The sequence below is a fragment of the Lepisosteus oculatus genome, chromosome 16 (assembly GCF_040954835.1).
Source record: "Lepisosteus oculatus isolate fLepOcu1 chromosome 16, fLepOcu1.hap2, whole genome shotgun sequence".
Classification (NCBI taxonomy): domain Eukaryota; kingdom Metazoa; phylum Chordata; class Actinopteri; order Semionotiformes; family Lepisosteidae; genus Lepisosteus; species Lepisosteus oculatus.
The window spans coordinates 272,850-293,000 of NC_090711.1; the positions used below are offsets into that span (position 1 = coordinate 272,850).

The 20,151-nt window shown below is 43.0% G+C and overlaps 1 protein-coding gene across 1 annotated transcript; it reads right to left on the bottom strand.

Annotated features, from left to right (window-relative positions):
• Nucleotides 1–611: 611 nt before the first annotated feature.
• On the bottom strand, nt 612–4,521 carry oser1 (oxidative stress responsive serine-rich 1). Its single transcript, XM_006639763.3, has 4 exons — nt 4,153–4,521; nt 3,415–3,542; nt 2,376–2,486; nt 612–1,706 (listed from the first exon to the last, which is right to left on the bottom strand). Exons 1-4 carry the CDS (start codon nt 4,504–4,506, stop codon nt 968–970), a joined length of 1,332 nt encoding a protein of 443 aa, XP_006639826.2. The 5' UTR covers nt 4,507–4,521; the 3' UTR covers nt 612–967.
• Nucleotides 4,522–20,151: the final 15,630 nt, after the last annotated feature.

The window sequence follows — 20,151 nt, forward strand, 5'->3', positions numbered from 1 at the left end:
AAGTCAGAACAGTCTACTTTCTACACATATGTGGCAAACAAATACCAAAATTTTAATTAAAATCAAAAGGGATGTGGACGAAAGGTGATTAATTTCATATGGAATGACCTACAATTAAGAGACCCCAATTAAATGAGACTATATTTCCTTGGAAGACGGAAGGAAACCAGGGTACCCAAAGAATATCCACGTGGGCAGAGAACACACAAACTCCACACAAAGGGTACGCCAGTCAAGAAATGAACCCAGAAGATGTGAAACAGCAGAATGCTTTGTAAATCAAATTGTCATCTATTCATCCTGGGGTGCTAACTGAACACACAGACCAAAGAGTTTCCTCCTCCTTGCATTCTGATGAGAAGCATCAGAGAACTTGGATCTCCTGACAGACAAGAGACTGAGACTCCCACTCAGTTACCAGACATTCAGGGAACCCGTCAGATAAGGCTGCAAATCATATATAACAGCCCCTGGCACAGCACAACTAATTATTAAGAAAACCCTTAATTTCTAGGTGCAGATTTTAAAAGAGGCTGCACCTTTTACAAACACCAGAAAGTAACCAGCAGCAACTTTTAAAACAAAAGAAGAGTTCTACCTCAATGCAAAAATAACTTTTAACAAATTTTATTATCACAACAGAAATGCAAATTCTGAAGACACTTGACATCCTTGGCATTGGAAAATGATTTCTTGGCAGATCAGGTTTGCAGACAGTATATCAAACTGTAATGTTTGCAAAAGAGCTTTGGCAACTTATGTAAACCAGCAATAAAATGAATCAGCCCAATTTAAAATAAAAATATAAATCTTGAGACTACAGGTATTCCAGAAAGGAAAATGATAAAGGCGACTGAGCAGAGGGAAAAATGACTGATGAAAACTTAAAAACGGTTAACTCTAATAAGGATGTTGGTTTTTACATCATGCCTAACCATTTGTGAGGAACCCTAACACCACCCAAAATTTAAGTGTACATCATTTCAGCCATGTGTGACATCTTCTTGGGAAAATACAGATAGTACTCCATGTAGCCTGAGAGATCCTCGATCGTGATGTCATCCACGTAGGCCCGGGCCTGCTCAGAGCAGGAGCGCGGAGACCCCGAAGCTGCAGCGCCACCCTGAGTTCGGTGGCGCGGCGAAACCCGAGATGTGTCCTCGGTGCCCGCCATGTTCCTCTCGCACTCCGAAATGACGTCCCGCAGGCCCGTGAAAGAGTACACCTCCACGCCCTGCCAGCTGTGACACTGGCACTGCCTCTCCAAGCACGGGCAGCCCCCCGCCTCATGCAGCTTCGACAGGGACTGGAAGTCAGAGGGGGGGCCGCTGCCGCTTGATGTACGCTCTGGGCAGAGAGCACAGCCTGGGCTCTTCGATACAGAGGGGGCCTCGTCATCAGCCACGGGTTTAGGGTTTATCTCAAGGGCCGCGGCACCTGCTGAAGACTCGTGACCGTAGGGTTCGTAAGTGGTGGCACCAAACACTGGGGAGCAGCGTCCCGGGGACAGCAGCTCCTTCTTAGCAGGGATGCCCAAGGAAGTACTGTCGCCGTCAGGCTCAGGCTGGCTCTTGTGCTTGAGGTGCCCAGGTGGTGGCGACATCTTTGAGCTACAGTAGGTGAACTTAGGAGGATGGAGGATAGGGGACTTCGACCTCCTCCGTCGCTGGCTCCTCGCGGCACCTCGAGATGTCTTCCGCATACATCTATCATCGAAGAAATGGGTGTCACTGAACAACGCAGCTTGAACACCAGCTCAGCTGCAGTTTTCACCACAGTATCACGAGCGTCACAGAGCCAAACACTTTCTAAGGCACTACACAGCACCCACGGCCACCAAACAACTTTCAGAATTAAGCTATTAGTGCAATTGTGTCAACAGAAACATTACATTTCTGAAACAAAACACTTAAAACATTTTGTTAAATGGTATACAGTAGTTGCCTATCATGTGGCTGCACTTCCAGTATATAAACCTTAATATCCAGCTACTTTAAACAGCTGACTGTAAACCTAAACCCAATCCAGGGAGACAGCCTACAGATCACAGGAGTTTACAACCGATTTTGCTGTATTCTGAGGAAAGGCAGGGCAGGGCTCAGCACCCACTTATACAACAGTGCTGAAGTCCAAAGTCAACACAGCTGTAAGGAGAAAAACCGAAAGAGGAACAAACCTTTTTTTATTTCTCGGATAAAATCAACTGACTCGTACAATAAAACTGGCTCCAGTATTTTTATTTAGCAGCCTCCAAAATCTTAACCAGATCAGGGCCAGTCATTTTAAAAACATCTATTCCTGCTACCACCCTGCTGAAATCTGCTGAGTTCGCTACACAGGGCTGAGCAGCCGAGCGAGCTTGCTGCAGTCCTCACCCATGCCAGTTCTCCTTGGGACATGCAGTCTTTGGTTTGGCTCCGTCTGGGTTCCCTCGGGCTGCCATCCTTTGAGCCGTGGAGTCACACACCCGCACTGCTGCCGTGGAGCTGAAACACACGACGCACCACTTCACCTAGATGGGAAACCTACAAACAGCTGAACTATAGTAAGGGACAGATTCAGCAATGCATGATGTGTCAAGACTGGAAATCCCGAAAATGAATTTTAGCCCCGTGATAGACTGGTGGCCAGGCTGTACCCCCCCTTGCTCCATATCTTTTGGGATGGATTCCGAGTTGCTGCAACCCTTCCATTAGGAATAAGCAGCTTTCAGATAAAGGTGGGGGCAATGATTTTATTCTTGCTTTAAATATGGTACCTTTAAACTTTCATCCAACACTCCAAGAAAACAAAAACAGCAAACTGACCAAAAAGGTTAGGTTAAGCTGCACCAACATAAGGCAAACTCCATATATATTACATTAATGTGCCAAGTTTTGAATCAGCAGTTTCATGAAGTGCAGGCAGCTTTCTTTTACACAGACAAGCCGAGAAATGTCACACACTGCAGCTGGAACTGCAGTAATTTGGGTTGCCAAGCAACAAAGTGTTGGGTTCCACAGAGAGATGACAGTATTGGAAGGTCCTAATTATTTAATATGGTTCTAGAATAAGAAATGTTCTAGAGAACTAAGTATGGACTCTGTGCCGAGATATATATTTCAGGCATTTACCAGAAGAACAGTCTTTTCCTAGATGTATTCTGCAATTACATATTCCAGTAAAACAGTACGACAGCTTCGTTGCCCATCAGAGCAGCTGGCCAGCAGAGACAGGCAAGGCCGACTGACCAGACACTCCCACTCGAATGCCATCATTAACACAGTGAAAACTCCATTGGAACCAGTCAGACAATTTCAACTACCTGAAACTGTCAAAATTCACTTCCATACAGACAATACTGTGAGCCACTAAATTCTGTTTAGGTAAGAGAAACCACTTGGAACAAGTATGCATTTAGTGCAGAACACCCACCCTTCTGCATCTACTCTCAGCTTCTTGAAGGCTGTCTGAAGGGTCTCCTCTTCTGGGTCTTTTGCTCCAGGCTCCATAGTGGAAAAGACCACACTGCTACAACGCAGAGGAGAAGTCAAGTCCACAACCTGCAACAACAGACCCACAGTAAATTCTCAACTGCTCACCAGCAACAAAGCACCCAATACCCACTCCACATCACGGGCTTTTCAGGTTTTCCACAGTAAGGAAACCTCACTTTAAATACTGACCAGGAGTCACAAGAAACAACTCTTGCCTCGATCAAAAACAGCCACACCCATTTCGGACATGAAGCGCCAACGAAACACACCAAGTAACACGATAAGACACGGAAAGGTCTGCTTTAGCTTGCTGGGACATGGCTACCTTGTTTTACTATTCTTTAAAATGATAATTTCCACTCCTTGAAGGAGGGGGAGACTCTTCGTGGGCATTAAGCGCTCATGCACTGTACACGTACAGAGCAGCGCTCCCGGGCTATACTCGCCGGTTGTCTGAGCGATTTCACACCACTGGGCCCACTGTGCACACGGGGTCCTCCAGCAGTCCTAGGTGTGCTCAGTGGAGATAGAAACGCATCACCCTATATATGTTTCGCTTTTATCATCGGCTCAGCTCACCCGCTGAAGTTATAGGCTTTATTTGGAGATGCACCACATGAGAGCGCTGTAAGCGGGTTCAGGCGCGTTTTAAACAGCAGGAAGACGGTGAACTCACAGGCTCCGGCCCGCCGCTCTGCCCGAGCTGGGCCTGCACATCCAGGGACTTTCCAGGCGCTCGCTGCAGCAGCCAGGCCCACTGCACCGCGGAGTCCGCCGCCGCCTCTCCCGACAGAGCGTCCCGAACACCACTTCCCGCAGCACCGGGGCGCAAGAGTCTCACACCATGCTGGGGACAAGCGTCCTGAGAGTCTTTACACTCGCGATAAGAACAACAGAGCGGCTTTGTGAGCTCTCCTCCGCCGAGCGCGTCTTGTTTACACTCAGATCCTTCGCAGTGACTGTGCAACAGCACACACTCCTCTGACGTCGACCGCACACTGACGTCATAGAATGTTCTAGCCCCGGTCATGTGATCGAGGTGCGACTGCGTGTGCAGGCTAAGTATAGCTACTCTTAAAACAGAGGGCTGGAAATATCAGACAGCTATTCTGGAAAACCTCGAAATTTTAAACTGACCATTTGTACTGAGATACGAGACATGCTTGCATTTGCTTTATGACTGTTATATTCTTATATAAAAAAATCGTTTATGTCTTGTTCTGTACTGCTTTCTAACCACAGTTTGTTGTGCTAGTTTGTTGTTTTTTTCTCAGTCAGTGACATTATAAGTTCACCTAATGGTGTAGATTTAGCAGTGGCGACACAGAACGGTGCTATTGATTTTACTGGACAGAACAAGAGACTTTTAGCACCCGGTAAATTTCTCTCCTTTTCCACCAGATGGCGCCACAATCATTCCTTCACCGTGAAAGTCACACGTTGATCATGAAGTTTCAGAAACACGAAATCCCTCCCTCCTCCACCTGACATTGAAAAATAATGAGAAGTCATAATCAAAACCACTGATAGAATAGTCAACTTTATTTTAATAAGGTGCCTTAAAGAGTAGAGTCTCAAAGTGATTTACAGTTAGAAAACTAGGTGAGGAGATAACAGAATTAGCACAATTAAAAACAAGGATTTCGAATGAAGTAGAAGATTGTACCGACTGTACAATCCCGGCACGGGATTTAGTCAGGACACTGAAGTTAGCACTCCTACACTCTAAAGAAAACTGCCATGAGATCTACATTGATGAAGTAATTGATGAAGCTTCAGTTTAACACGACTCCATTGACTGTACGGTGACATTAGACTGCAAACTCTGGTCCAGAAGTAAGAGCGCCCCCTGCTGATCCGGAAACACTGGCCAGGTAGAATATTAACTGTCCATCTCTCTCTGGGTCACAGCTGCTCATGTCAGACAAGACACAAGTAGTGTTGAAGCCAACAGCAGCACATGCTTCTCCATGAGCTGTGACCTGAGGGCTCTCTCAGTACTTACTTGGCTTCACATACTTTCTTCTACAGTTTTTTGGTTTGCACGTGTTTCATGGTTGGGAGCCACTGCTATGTCCCTGTGTGCAAATCTGCTCAGATCTTGTTTCTCCAGGTATTTAAGGTTTAAAACCTCATTTAGCTGAGCTGCGGTGTCAGTCGCTCAGCCACCCCACCTGAACAGCTGAGTCTTACTGTGTAAGACAGGCCTTGCATTGTACTAGATGGCCCCATCCTCTGTGCCAAGGGGAAAAGCAGAGAAAGGCCTCTTTAATCAGGGTCTCCTCCCCATTCCATTAGATATTCTAGCTCAGAGCAGCACGCTGCTCTCCACACAGGGTGTCTTTGTCCAATTGAAAATTACCTGAGGTTCTGCAGGATTTAAAACCATATTGTTAGTTTTCAGAGAGAGTCTGGGAGGTCAGAATACAGAGCCTGATGCACAGTGAGTGAAACATTCTTCCATCTCTCACACCCAATACAAATAAAACAACTGTTGGTTTAAATCAGAAGACAATGATTCAATAACATCTTCATTGTAATGACTTTCTATCATTTAACTAGTAAAAACTAGATAGCTAGAAAAAAACAGGGGGATTTAGAGTACAATAAAAAATTAGAGAACTGAAGGATCTTCTTATCAGATCACTAACAGCTGCCAAATTCTGAACTATTCCTTTCTAATGAAGGACAGTTATGGCAAAAAACGCTACAGCATAATCTCCCGCTTAAAAAGTAGCAGAAATATTCTATGTAGAGCCTGACCTGGGATCTGTTGGAAAGGCCCCACTTACCTGGATGTTGATAAAGGAGCTGGTCCAACAGACATCAGCCCTGAAGTGATACTCAGCAGAGCTCCTGGCCAGACTGCTGATTCCTTTTAGCTTTGCTGAGTAAGGGATTGTATCCTAGTTTGTGTTGGGCAAGAGCAGAATCAGTACACAGTGGGAGCTCTCTGCTGCTTTAGAGTAGAGGTACAGTATTTTTCTGTCTAAATCCAAGACACTTTACATTGTCTCAAAGCTCACCTTTTTACTCTGGCCTCTGTCTGATTGCTCTACACTGTATCCTCTATGTTTTTGTTTAAATTTTGTTTATTTTACCTTGTATTTTTTTCTCTTTTTTTATGACTATGTACAGTGCCCTTGGGCTTAGAAAGGCTCTTAATAAATAAAAGTGTTAGTAGTAGTAGTAGCAGTATAATACTCTCTCCTTGTCAGGAACATGTGACAAGGCTGTAACAGAGCTGCCCAGCAGGTGGGAATGAGGTGGAAGCCAGCTCCCCTTTTCACTCCTCTTCACACACCAGTGATCACAAACTTCACACAGCACTGAGATTTCAGAGAGTGGCAAGCCTCCTGCCCAGGCCTCTTCATTCTGATCACAAAAGGGAATATTTGAACGATGGTAAAAGATGCAGATATGCTTACATTGCATGAGTTAAACCACTTGCTGATAATTATAAATAAGCATTACAGAGGTGAAGAGAAACAAATTTGCCGTTTCAGCAGGGGTTAGAGTGACCTCTGCTGGAAGGGTGTGGCACTGCACCTTGGAGACGCTTGAAAGCTCCAGAACGGATCCACTTGTCTGCTCCGGTCACAATGCATAATTATAACAATGACCCCTTGATTATTAGTGCTACCTCTGTAGAAAACAAAGGCTCTGTTTTCTGGAAGATTAGACTGAAACGTTGACACCTCAAAAGGAGGGGTCTGGAACGGTATCATAATAATTCATTGGTTTGCAGAAGCCCTTGTCCAGACCAGATTTCGATATAGAGTGTGATCTCCCATCAGGCTGAGCGCCCGCAGGTGGTCACAGCCGCTCTGTGTCGCTCATGCTGTCGCTGAGGGGTTCGGCAGGACTTACCATGGATCAGCACTGCCGATACCCTGAGAATGCCGCAGTGCTTCTCTTTGGACAGTGGAATCTGCTGGAGACGTTGAGGATAGAAGAATACAGGAATACTAAATAACAAGTGTGTACACTTATATTACATTACACTACAGAATCAGTAAATGCATGTCATTAAAGTAACCCATTTGCTCTAAAATCGTCTGACAGCTGTAATGATGCAATCATGGCACTAGGGGGAACTGTGTGGGCGGTTTTCCATCACGGCTCTCCAGGCTCAGGATCCACCACACAACTCAGTGATTGACTGCTCAGGTAACATTTTTTCTCTCTCTCTCTGTTTCTAATTTTTTAATAATTTAAAATTTTAGAAACACTAGAATCATTAACATTAGGCATTTTCGAATTTTCAGCACTGTCAGTTCCTGGGTTTTGCTAAGACGGAAACATAATCGTAGAGGCGCAATTTTATCCTGAAACATGACAGAAGGTGTGAGAGTTACTCACTGTAGGTGCATGAGATTAAATCCTCACTCTGTAAGTATCCCCAGCTCTCCTTCGATTTGCATCACTGTAGATCTGGAAAAATGTGACTTACTTGTACATAACAGAGGCTTTGCACAGCCCTTGTCAGAACTAAAACACAGGTGCTGCCCAGTCGCTCAGGAATGATGACAGCAGGAACTGCCTCTCTCTACCTGCTCTGCTCTGTGGACCCTGCAGCCACTGGCTGTGTTTGTGTTGCCCAGCTGTTGGCAGGGGCTCTGGTTCAGCAATGCTGTGTGTTGTGGGATGATGGGAAAAGCTTTCGGGTGGATGAGGCACTGGAGCTGTTGCCAAAGCAGGGAATGTGGGAAGCTCGAGCAATCTTCGGGCTCAGGAGGAGGCAGAGCTGCAAGGCCGAGACGTGGAAGTCTGTGTAAAAATAAACCCCACTGGGTTTTCTGTACTGCTCACATTCATTGGACAATAAGAGCATTTTGCTCATGGCAGAGGTTTATTTGAAACATTTATATATTTAAGAAAAAAAACACTGAGGGGAAGGAGTACTGTTACACGTCTGTGAACACCATGGATTTTGTTCGGCATGCTGCACTGATAGGAGACAGTGCGGCAGTGTGCTTGCTTCAGTGGGATGTGTATTTTCCTTGTAGCCTCTGAAAAGCACATGTCTATGGAATGAATCACAGCACCAGCTCCTCCCCTCAGCCTCATCTCGGGCTCGGGGGCAGTGCTGTGCAGCGCTGACATGCCAGGTCTCGAGACCCTGGCCGACATGCCCCCTCGCCCTCCTCTGAAACGGGCAGAGCACAGTGCCCAGACACACCCGTGAAAGCAGAACCGCGAGCTATCAATGAGCTACTCACTGTTCCCCTGAAGGACAGAGATCTCTCTCGTCTCCTCCCCACGGCCTCATTCATCCTTTACTCTTCTCACTGCTCCATTTTCATAAAGTAAAAGCCTCACAGCATGCACGGACAAGGTTCATGTCAAACCAGTGCTGCAGTCAGCACAGAAGAGCAAATTAAGATTGTTTAGAGAAATTCTTTGTATTTTTATAGTCTTTTAATGATAGGTTTCTCAACACAATGTGCAATTGAGTTCTCTCACATATAAACATCAGAGTAGGGAGGGGACATTTGAACTATTTCTTAATATTTGGTAGCATTAAAAACAAGGATGCAAAAAATCAGTATCTGCACTGTTTCTGAAACACCTTCAGTGCGATTTTATAACCCTTTTCCCTTTCAGGAACTGCTGGAGAAGATGTCAAACGCACAATTAAAGAGCAAACTGGCTCTGACACACAGCAGCCAATCAGAGGAAGACACAGGAGCCACAGGGAAAGCGGTCAGCGGCCGAGGGTCAGGACCATCACTACTGGATCTGTTTCTGAACCCAAATGAAAGAGAAAGAGCAGGTCACAGCTTGGAACTGCAATGGAGGAGGAAGTCAAGAGCCTCTTTCATTCTGAGTAAAAATAATATCATTGGAAATCTGCTTTCAAAGGCAGGAGTAAAAGATCTTTATTAGTCATTAACTCAATGTGTATGATGTCATCAATCCTAAAAAGCTGTCTTGTCTGTTGTATTTTCCAAAAACTTTGCTGATGAGAACAGACAACATTAGGTGCACATGCACTAATCCTACAGCCAATGGGCCATTTTCAAGCAGTGAAAACATCCTGTATATAATTCATAATGGAATAACTATGTAATGTGGTGTTTTCTGACTGTAGGATCACAGTATGCATACTTCAGGGGTCAACATACCAGAAAATGCCCTTTTACTCTTTCTTCTTTACAACCCTGTGGCTTTGGGAAAGCTCTCATTAGCTGCTCCTTCTTATCCATCTTTTCTCCAGGAACATACCAGGGATATTTCTCACCCTGTACCTCCTGGCTACATCTGTGGGTGGCAGAGAGAGAGAAGCAGAGAAACACACAGCTGCTTCATTTCAGCTCTGGGCGCGGAGCTCAGACCATCAGACAACCTCAGCTGGCAAACGAGTACACACAAAGGGAAGAGACCTGTCAGCACTTCCAAAGTTCACATGAACCTTATTAGAATGTATTAGCCACTCAGCAGTGCCTGTGACAGAACATGGGCTTTAGTGAAGGGCTGGAGGGTTTGTTCCCTATTGGGGTGGTTTTAATTAACACCAGTGCAGATGCAGATAAACACAAGGGAAGCTTCAGAACTCAATGACTTCCCACGACACAACTCTCTTTTCGTTGTTCTGTAATTCAGCTAACTAAGGTTACAGCGAATGTCTTTCTTAATGACTGGATACTGCCACCAGAGCTGTTATATGACTGACTGCTCAGCCAGTAACAAAGAAAAATGTGCCTACATTTTACACCTGAAGAAGGCTCCACAGCCAAAACGTTGTGTTTTCTTTCTTCTTTTTTCAGCATGGAATAAACCTATTACTTGTTCCTTTGCAGCCTATGTATGCTGACGCAGCTACCCACCTGAACTACATTTTACACCAGCCTGCCGCAGTGTTTAAGATATCTGTAATACAGCACATGCAAAATTAAAAAATGTATTCATTACCACAAGTAAATGTGAAGCACGATTTCTGCTTATTTACGTATTTGCCATACAAAACATGACAATTATTTACACATAAATACTGTACCACAGTGAATTTTTCAGAAGCAAGACCATCCCCTGCTGCATGGCGGAAATTGTGTAACCGACCACCATCAGTCAAAATCATGTGATTCAGTGATTCTGGAGGGATTCCCGAGACAGTCAGCTGAGGCTTTCAATTATCAGTGTCCTTTCCCACTGGAGGTACAGTGTACCTCACAGCGTAATGATGTGATTGAGGCTGAAAGCATGAAGTGTAAGAGATTCCCATTCTACAGTAGCCCAGAGGTCTGGAGACTCATTTGTATCCTTTTAAATTCCGCAGGGAATGTAGCTTTCTTAAGAATACAACCTGCATTCCTGGAGATGCAATCAATCTTGCTTTTATTTTGCAGCAGTGTACTTGTGGAGCATCAGTATATAATTAATTATGTAGGGAATGTGTCCTGTTGGTCTGGATGTTCCAGGATAGGATTCTTTTGTTTCCCCTTTCTTAAACAGATGAGGCAGCATCAAAGCCATCGGTGGATCAAATTAAGTTTCGGTTGAGAAGTCTGGCAAAAAACAGACCTTATCATGGAAGAGGCAATTGGGCGTTTAATTTAGGGGGTAGATACATCCCGTTCATTGTTAAACCTTGGCTTGAGGGTTATAAAACAGTATTCTGGCTGTAATAGGCTGTTCCATTCCACTCTTTCCTGATGGGCTTTGTTCAAGCGTTCAGTGAAAACGTTTCCTCTTCATTCCCAATTAGATTTGAAAGAAGATCTGGAAAATTTTCCTTCTGTAAAACGCACATCACAAATGTCAGTACAACATTTTGGAACTTATAAGTTTCAACATGGAACTTATTTTAGTTAATGAAGTAAGAGTGTAGTATATGTATCTACAATCATATTTAATGAATGGGTAAATATGTTGAATGTATACTGTATATTTCTGCAATAAACAGGCTTAGTAGACAGTAAGATGTGAGAGGATAATATACAAGTTTCGGGAAATTAGTTTTGCTAATATGACACTAAACTTTTGTCCCATTGTAGCTCATATTTCAGTCTTCCTTACAAACATGTATATACTGTATATAATGGTTTAAGCACCTTTAACAATGTGGGAAAATTTTTCTAACATGTCCAGCCAATTTTTCAATTTTAAAAACATTTTTCTGCAATAATTTTTTTTCTCAGAAGCAGTCTGTGACTGAGGGTCTGGATAACACCATTATGACAAATTCTAATATACTGTGTGTGTTTCATGGAATCAGTGTAGCACAACTTATCAGTGGAGTGATGATGTGTGGGGATCGAGAAGTGAAATAGCAGGCAGTGTGCTGTGTTTTGGAAATAACTTCACAAACGTTATTGGACCAGTATGGCTGAGAATTGTAGCAATACTGATGTCTTGCTTGTGGTATGCAAAGACACTGTTCAAAAGAATGATCAAACTTGAAATTTACAGTTAACATTTTGACCATTTAAATCAGGAGATACTGTATCTTGATTAGAACACAAGATATCAAGGTATCAAGAATTAAAAAAATAATAATATCACAGTAAACAAAGGATAGACATCAGATTTGAAACCATTTAAAAACACAGTTTACTGAATAAACATGCTGAAACTGCCCTCTCAATGGCTGTTAGTATGTCCACTCCATTCTGTAATTGCTTTGTATATATTAAAATCATTAAAATAATGTAAAGTTATAGCTTATCTGCAGCCAGCGGGGGAAATACTTCAGTGTGATACAGACGAACAAATTCTCCATCAGATAACAACTCTTAAAATACCTGAACTGGACTGTGGAAGGTGCAGCCGTGGAGAGCCGTGCTCTGCTCCAGAGCGGAAAGGACTCCTGGCCCCCCGGACACGAGGGGGCGCGGGGATCCCTCTCTGCTGCACGGTGAGAGGGGGGGCGCTCTGCTGATCTTGGCTGCCTGTCAAAACCCCGGGTGCAGATTCATTTTCACCGAAGTTTCCCTAGCATAAAACTTCCTTTTATCGCTGCACGGCTGAATCCCGATCAGTCAGCGAAAGCGAGCCTTCCCTCAGCTGCGACCCAGCGGGGAGCGTGCGCCCGCCCCACCAACAGGCGAGCAGAGCCGCCGTCTCCGCATCTGGCATCCGAGCCAGAAGCAACGATGGGCCGCGCGTCCCCACCTCGGTGGTTTTCCTTTGTTTGGAAAAGGAATGTTTGTCTTTCCTGAGGCTTTAGGGCCGAGATGTACTTTTTTTAAACAAATAAATATCTGAGCATTGAGGTATGAGGTGCACGAGTATGCCTCGTTCATTGAGAGAGGGGTTTTTGATGTTCGTTCTAAAAAATACTTTTTTTCTATTTTATTTACTGCCAGCATCTTGGCTTTAAAGGACTAATGCAGTTCTGATACAAATTTGGATGCAAGCGTTTTTAAAATTGGTTTTCTCTGCTGGGGGCAACATGAAGAATTTACTTACAAAACCTGAGAGTCAGCACAAAACACAATTTAATTGTAATGTAATATCACGTTTTTAAATGTTTTGAGCCTATAAAATGCATTTATCTATTCACTCCAATACAAGAGCTTCCAAGGCCAGGCGACAGAGTACAGAGAATTTATCACAAAGTTTCAATCTGAGTTCAGTAATATACTCATTGCATTAACACATACAAATATAAATATGTACCCCATTGTTTTAAATAATTCTACTGTACATGAGTATTGCATTGTAGTTCTCATATAAGTGCACATCATCAAATATATAGAAACTGCCTCGGTGTGATTGAGAATATTTTACATAGATAAGGATCAGTAATATCTAAATAATGCATTTAGCTACCAAATTACAAGCTTATATCCATTACAGCCACAAAAGTCACATTGTGGTTTACATGATTCCCACTGATGAATAATGATGATCCTTGATTATCCTTCAAACACTTCATATCATTCAGTCTGAAAGACTATTAAAATACTACAAACCAATGTATCAGCTGCTACTCAGAATGACTGGGCAGGATTCCTTGAGGTTAAGTATTCTGAGAAACGGGCAATAAAACATATTTAGAAATAGGCCAGAAAAACAAATTGAAAAGGCAAAAGCCAGATTCTCCTTCCACCCTGCTCTTGCGCTGAGGCGTGGGCCCAGAGTGGTGGACAGAGCCTGTGCGGCCGGGAGGAGCACAGTCAGGCAGTGTGAGGGGCGCAGGCCTGTGGGCTTCTCAGCAGTCTCAGCCCACCCACCACAGCCCCGCGATGAATAGGACACTTCAGCCCTTCACGAACAAGGAGGAGGGCAAAATTGAAAGAATCAGTAAAATATTAGGATGTTTGAGGATAACTGAAGAAAACCACAACCTGGCTCCTTAGTACTTCAATGTGGTAAGAAAACAGACTGAGAAGCCTGACCCCAACACTTAGTTTCCAAGGTTTTTTTTAAAAAATATGTGCACACACTGTTTTGTATTTGGAACTTCTGGTCAAGGGGCATGAATGTAGACATAACTCCAAGGCTGTAGAACTGTAGGTACCTTGTGCATTTCCCTTACTAGGCTGTGTCTGTTGGGGCCTTGTTCCATTAGATTAGCTTCTACTGAAAGGGGTCCCTGACTCTTTGCGAATGGAGATTGGTGTTGTTCTCCTAACTGACTGCACACTCCCACTGTGTAAGAAGAATGTCCATGTGAAACTGAAACACTGATCTTTACCATTGTCTGTGAGCACAAGGCAGCCAGTGGCCTCCCAATCTGCCTGCTCTGATTCTGCACCACATAGGAGACAAGCCTTCACTCTTCCTCACTACACTGAATGCATTGTTGGCTTATTGACGCTTCTTCCCTGATGAAAACACATTTCTTCAGCCTGTCCCACTTTCTGAGCCACTTCAGCTGTCTTTCAGTCATGGCTGTGCTTCACACTGCTGGGTTCAATGGCCACTCCATAAGCTGACGCAGGCCGTGGTACAGCTTCTTCATCCAAAGTTGTTGAAAAATTGATTTAAAACAAGAGAGAAAACATGAAAATAACTGTTTTATGCCATGCAATCCATTTTTGTTTTTGACTAACAAAACAGTACCAAAATCATCATCCTTTTTAAGCCAGAATTTCAATTGTCTGGGACGTTTTTTGAAAGACAAACACCTGCCAGGAAACTGAGAGCTAAAGAGAATGAATTTAAATTTTGAAAAGGTCGCCGTGTTCTTATATTTGTGTAAATATCTATTTCCTTCTTGTGGTGTCCACCAAGCAGGATCAACTCTGTTGTATTTTCATGGATGTATCTGGTTCGGGGTAGTAGGTTTCATTCTCTTTCACATCATTTTAGAAGGCAGTTTTACCATGTGTCTGTTTTGTTTAAGAATGTCTTTACCATGTCTCCGTGTATGTCATGTGTATGTCATTCAGACACTATTGGGACCTGTTTGTAATATTGGGACTATTGGGACCTGTTCGTAACCGAAAGACTCCACACTTGCCATAAATATTTGTAAATAGACAAACTGTGAGTTATAAGTATTTTTTTAGTTTTTGTAAATAAATAGATGCGTGTATCCTCGAAGAAGGAAAGTCATCATGTCAACATTCCATTCCCTGACTATTTAGCTGTTTTTTATTTAAGTTTGATAAACTTTTGCTTTTTTGACAAACTGGTGACATGATTTCTCATTCAAATTTTACTTAAGTAATTTCATTTATTTGCAATACACTGGCCCTCGTTTTTTTGACAATATGAGTTTGTTGATTTAGAAGGGAAAACATCCCTTTGATTCAGTACAACCAGTCACCTGCTACAACAATGGCAAAAAATTAAGTGTTTATGTTGCAATTCAGTAGGGTGCATAAAAGCTGCTTTGTAATATATGACATTATGCCCTTGGCAAATACAAATCTATTTGTATTTTAACAGACAAATCCCTGATAATGTGCGTGCATGCACTAATGGTAGTGTGCATCCTGTAATATTTCACTCTGTTTTGTCATGAAAAGTGGAAGACATTAATTACAAGTACATGTGAACATCACATACAGTATGTTTAAAATTATAAATGCAATGCAATGATGTAAATTTAAAAATGTCACACAGACAAAGCCCCAGAGTGCTCAGAGAACAGCAAGGCTGAGCTTGAGCTTGTATTCACAGACAAGTACTTGTTTCTCTACCCTTCATACAGGAGCCTCCCTGTAGGCCCTCCACTCAGAGCTGGTGGTCTGGGCAATGTGAGAGAGCGGAGGGGTGGGAGCTGATGCTCTGTGTTGAAACTGAGAGGGGTTTAACTGTAAGGAAAGAGTTCTCTTCAGCTCACATGGTGCAGAGCTCACCAGGATTGGAGCAGAACGGCTGTGCAAGGAGATTTTTCCAAGCATAGGAACACATGAGCTGCACTGTACATGACTGAGCTATGAAGCACAACCTGACACTGTGCACTGTGCTGCTGCTACTCCAGTGTGCTGCTACTGCTGATCATTACATTTCATCTTCTGTAACATATCAGCAATTTTTATGTCTGCTGTTTCGGGAGCAATGAAACATTATGTTTTTTCCTCTGGCAGGATATATCATGCTTACTTTACAAATTGACTGTGTTTTGTTATCCACGAGCCACAAAATGTGAAATAAAATAAAATAAAATAATAATGCACACACTCTGTTCTACACAGCACTGGTGGAAAGCAGAGATTTCCTGGTATGACTCATGTTTGTGACATTTCATAATTGTGTCACCAGTGATCTAACAGGGGTGTGGGGTGCAGCCCCCTTCTCACCCTGCTGTGGGTGAGCCTCTCCTGAATGTAGAGAGGGGAGGAGTGAGGGAGCTCCAGAGGCTTCCCTGTGTTTGTGCAGATCTCTCTCTGATCTGACAGGGACGGGGGAGGGGTGTGAGTTCTCCGTAGCGCAGCAGGAGGATGTGAAGGTCATTTCCTTTGCTCCATCCCAGCATAGACCACAGACTGGGACACCTCTTCAGGTACAGTCCTGGATGTTCTTTTGTTAGAACATGACTGAGGTTTCATTTTAGTTTCCATATGACTGTTTGGATTCTAGTAGATTGTTGGATCACATCTAGCCATTTTACGAAGAGAAACTGCACCTTAATTGTTTAACAATATGAGATCTGTTTCAAATATCAGTTATGGAACTTGAAAGCAGTCACATGCTCTCAGTCTTGCTTCGTGCTTCAGGACTGGGTCCTGGCTGTTCTACGACTCTCATCCGGGCTAGTGTCTTCCTGATGATAGATGGATGGAAAATTGTTCATTTTCTTTTTATAAGAGACATTTGCCTACTCTCTTCTCCAACAATAATACATTCATCACATAAGAGAAAAAATGAATCTTCTGCGGTTCAGTCTCGAGCTGAAACTGTCCTTTCCAGGGACCACAGAACTGTGGGCAGCCTCAGGTCTCTCTCCCTTCAATTTATTATGAGTCACTGCCTTTTATTTCTAAATGCACCAGTCGCAATTCAGATGAGTTTTCTTTAATTAATTTTAATAATTTTCTAAAATTAATAAAGGAGTGGTGTTTAAAACCTCCTTTTATCCAAAAATTTAATAAAAACATGATGGGTACAAACTTTCAAAATGCAGTTTATCTGCCTAGGGCAAAAAACAAATCTCCATCATTACATGTTACATTTGTTTTGCACAAACGCTTTCAGAACCCAGTTCTGTTCTGCTGAGCCACCGCAGGATCTTCCAGGTTCAGAATACAATTTCTCACACAGCCTCCTGTGACCTTGTGCAAAGGCTCCTGCCTGCGTTGACCATAATAATAACACTAAATCTCCAAACCAAATCATACAATGAAGATATTGAGATGCCTAAGGCTCTCTCCTCTTAATTTCCTCTTGTAGATACTCCATGTTGTTAGTATCTACAAATAATACAGTTGCATTCTTCATGCAAACCACGAATTTTATACTTACATTCAGTTTCCTTGGTACATTTTTTCAAAATTCTTCATGTACAAATGAAAGATCTAAAAGGGCTGTAGTGTTTACTTATGTCACAAGGGATTAAAATGTAAACCATAATAGCACACAACTCTGTTATGACATCTCTCAATTTTCTGAAAAACCTAGAAAGAGGGGTGAAGGAGCATCCTGTATAGCTGCAGTCTGATTGTTGAGCCAATAAATATCAATTATATTTGTGGGGTACAGAGCTTCAATGCATCCTCCTACTGAATAGCCCAACCATGCAATTTATATGAAAACAATAAGAAAGTTGCAACAAAGGAGATTAAATTATCTTTCTATTACAATTGTAGTATCTCATTTTTCCCAATCTCTAATCCTTTTATTTTTGAAAGACAACAGTGAATCACATTTCATATCTCTGTGGTTTTAAAAAGATGATTTTCACTGCATTTGCTGGAGTAATAGTTTTCATATTTCAGTGTTTTTTAGACCCCCCCCCCCCCCCTTCAAATGATTTCAGTCAAGTCCGTTCAAGCAGATTCTTCAATAAATAAAACTCAGCACCAAGGGCTCACTCTGCGATATACAATCAAAAAAACTTTTGGTTTTGCTTTGGTTTGATACGGGGGCGATGAAATGTCAGAACAAAGCGCAGCTGATAGACAAGCCCGTGTGGACAGAGGAGCCTTTATCCTGAGGCTGCGCCTCAGACATGGGGCCTCAGCACAGAGCTCAGCGCTGAGCTGCTGACACAGCGAGAGAGACCTGGAGGCACAGGCTGTTCTGTGTTGGACCAGCTCTGAAAGAGAGAATGCCTCTTATTTATCGAGAAAGTTAATCCACAAAGGTTCAACTTTAGCCCCCTTCTTTAATTGTATTCATTTTTACTTTGTCAGTGGTGCTTCACCAGTTATCACAGACCACCTTTGCCACTGGCAAAGTCTGCCATAGCAGCAGCCTTGGCCTACTGCCTGTTTTTCTAACTACCTGGAGCTCTGTGCTGGCAGATGTAGTGCAGAACTTCAGTCTTCATAACCAGCAAAATATACAGGTCACTTGCTGACAGGCAATGATTATTTGTGTAAGTTCTATAGTATGCTTCTGTAGAATCAAAGGTTCAGTAAGATGTGTTGTTTTTTTTAAAAGAAAATACCACCCTTCCACACACAAGCACAGTTTGTGACACTCAATCAAGCCAATCAAGCAGCAGTGCAGCTCATCTGTGACTCTGCTCCTACCAGCAAGCTCTGCCCATCAGCAGCAGTCCATACCACCCTCCTCATCCCCACTGCCCAGCTGCCCAGGCTGGCAATGCTCCTCTGACAGCACTGTTATGTTCCTGTTGGAGACGACATGGGAAGTAGCAAGTGATACTGCTGCCTCTGTGAGGCCCCTTCTCTTTAGCATTGATGTTCTAAAATGCATTTTCCAGCAGCGTTGTGTTTGATGGGAATGGCAAAGAATGCCTGAGGGTCTTCCCAGCACAGAAACAGGCCTAGAAGGTGCTGACCTTCTAGACTTTGTGCAAATGTAAAGCTTGTATTGAAAGGATCTCTTCAAGGAATGATTTATTTATTTTTTTTTGTAAGCCAGGTTTGCACCAGTACTAGAAAACACAGAGTTATCAATGTGGGGGATGGAACACACACAAGAGATGTGCTGCAGAGCAGAGATGTGGGCACTTTCAAACCTGTGTTTGAAATGGTACAACCAGATAATGCATTGGAAAATGACAAGTACAACCGGCTTTTCAACTTTTCTTAAGTCCACAATTTTATAAACTACGCATTTTCAGGTTATCCAACTTTTATACACGCTGCATGACACCAGTGCTGGGAATATAAATAATTCTGGAAGCATGCTCTGTGCTGTCTTGTGTCTTAGGGATGTGCAGCAGCAGAGTGATGAATATCCATCCTTCTTCTAAGGCTGATATTCCTCTTAAAACAGCCATGTCATTCCCTCCACACTGGCTCAAGATCAGTGACTCTTTCAGAGGCTTATGACCAGCTGAAAGCATCTTGTTAATGCCCCTCATCTCTCTGTGGGATAATTGGAGAGATAATATTGTAATGCAAAGAATCCCAAACATTTTAATCCTTTGAACGATGTAAGATACATGACACACAGATCCCTCACAATGACGTGCCTCATTAATTCTCCAAAGTGCAGCCTTTCCTGCACAAAAGAGGGGATTTATCTTTCAGTAATCCTGAATGAGAGAAAAGAACACGTGTTCTGTTTCATTGGCTTATAAACCTGACGTTCCTAAACTGATTCATGCAGTTTAAATTCTGGACAGCCTGATACATATACATACCTCAGCAAACTAATTGGTACTGCAAGTGTCAGAAATACTGCAAGTGTCAGAAATCAAATACTGCAAGTGTCAGAAATCAAATCTTGGAAGACTATTAAAGATGGAAAACTTCTGCTTTTCACCAGAATTCCTCCCAGACCATGCAGACTAGGCTGGAATGGCTTTTCTAATTTGTACCTTCTGCTGCAATGTGAGGAGCTGTCATCAAAACCAGAGCAAGGGTAATACTCCAGCCTCCTACAGCCCTTTGTGTAAATAAGCGTGACACCTTCAGTTTGAGAAACAGCAGCTTCTTTCAAAGCAAAATGCCTCCCTGTATCGGTGGGAGGCTGTACAGTACTGCCAGGTGTTCCTGGCTGATGCCAAGCACTCAGCACACCTACAGAAGAGGAGGGATAGAAAATGCTCAGATAAATACAGCTGTATGAGTTGATTTGTGTAAACACTGCAGAAGAAAAAAAACAAAGCAAATTCTCAATTTTTTAAAATACCCACTGTTTT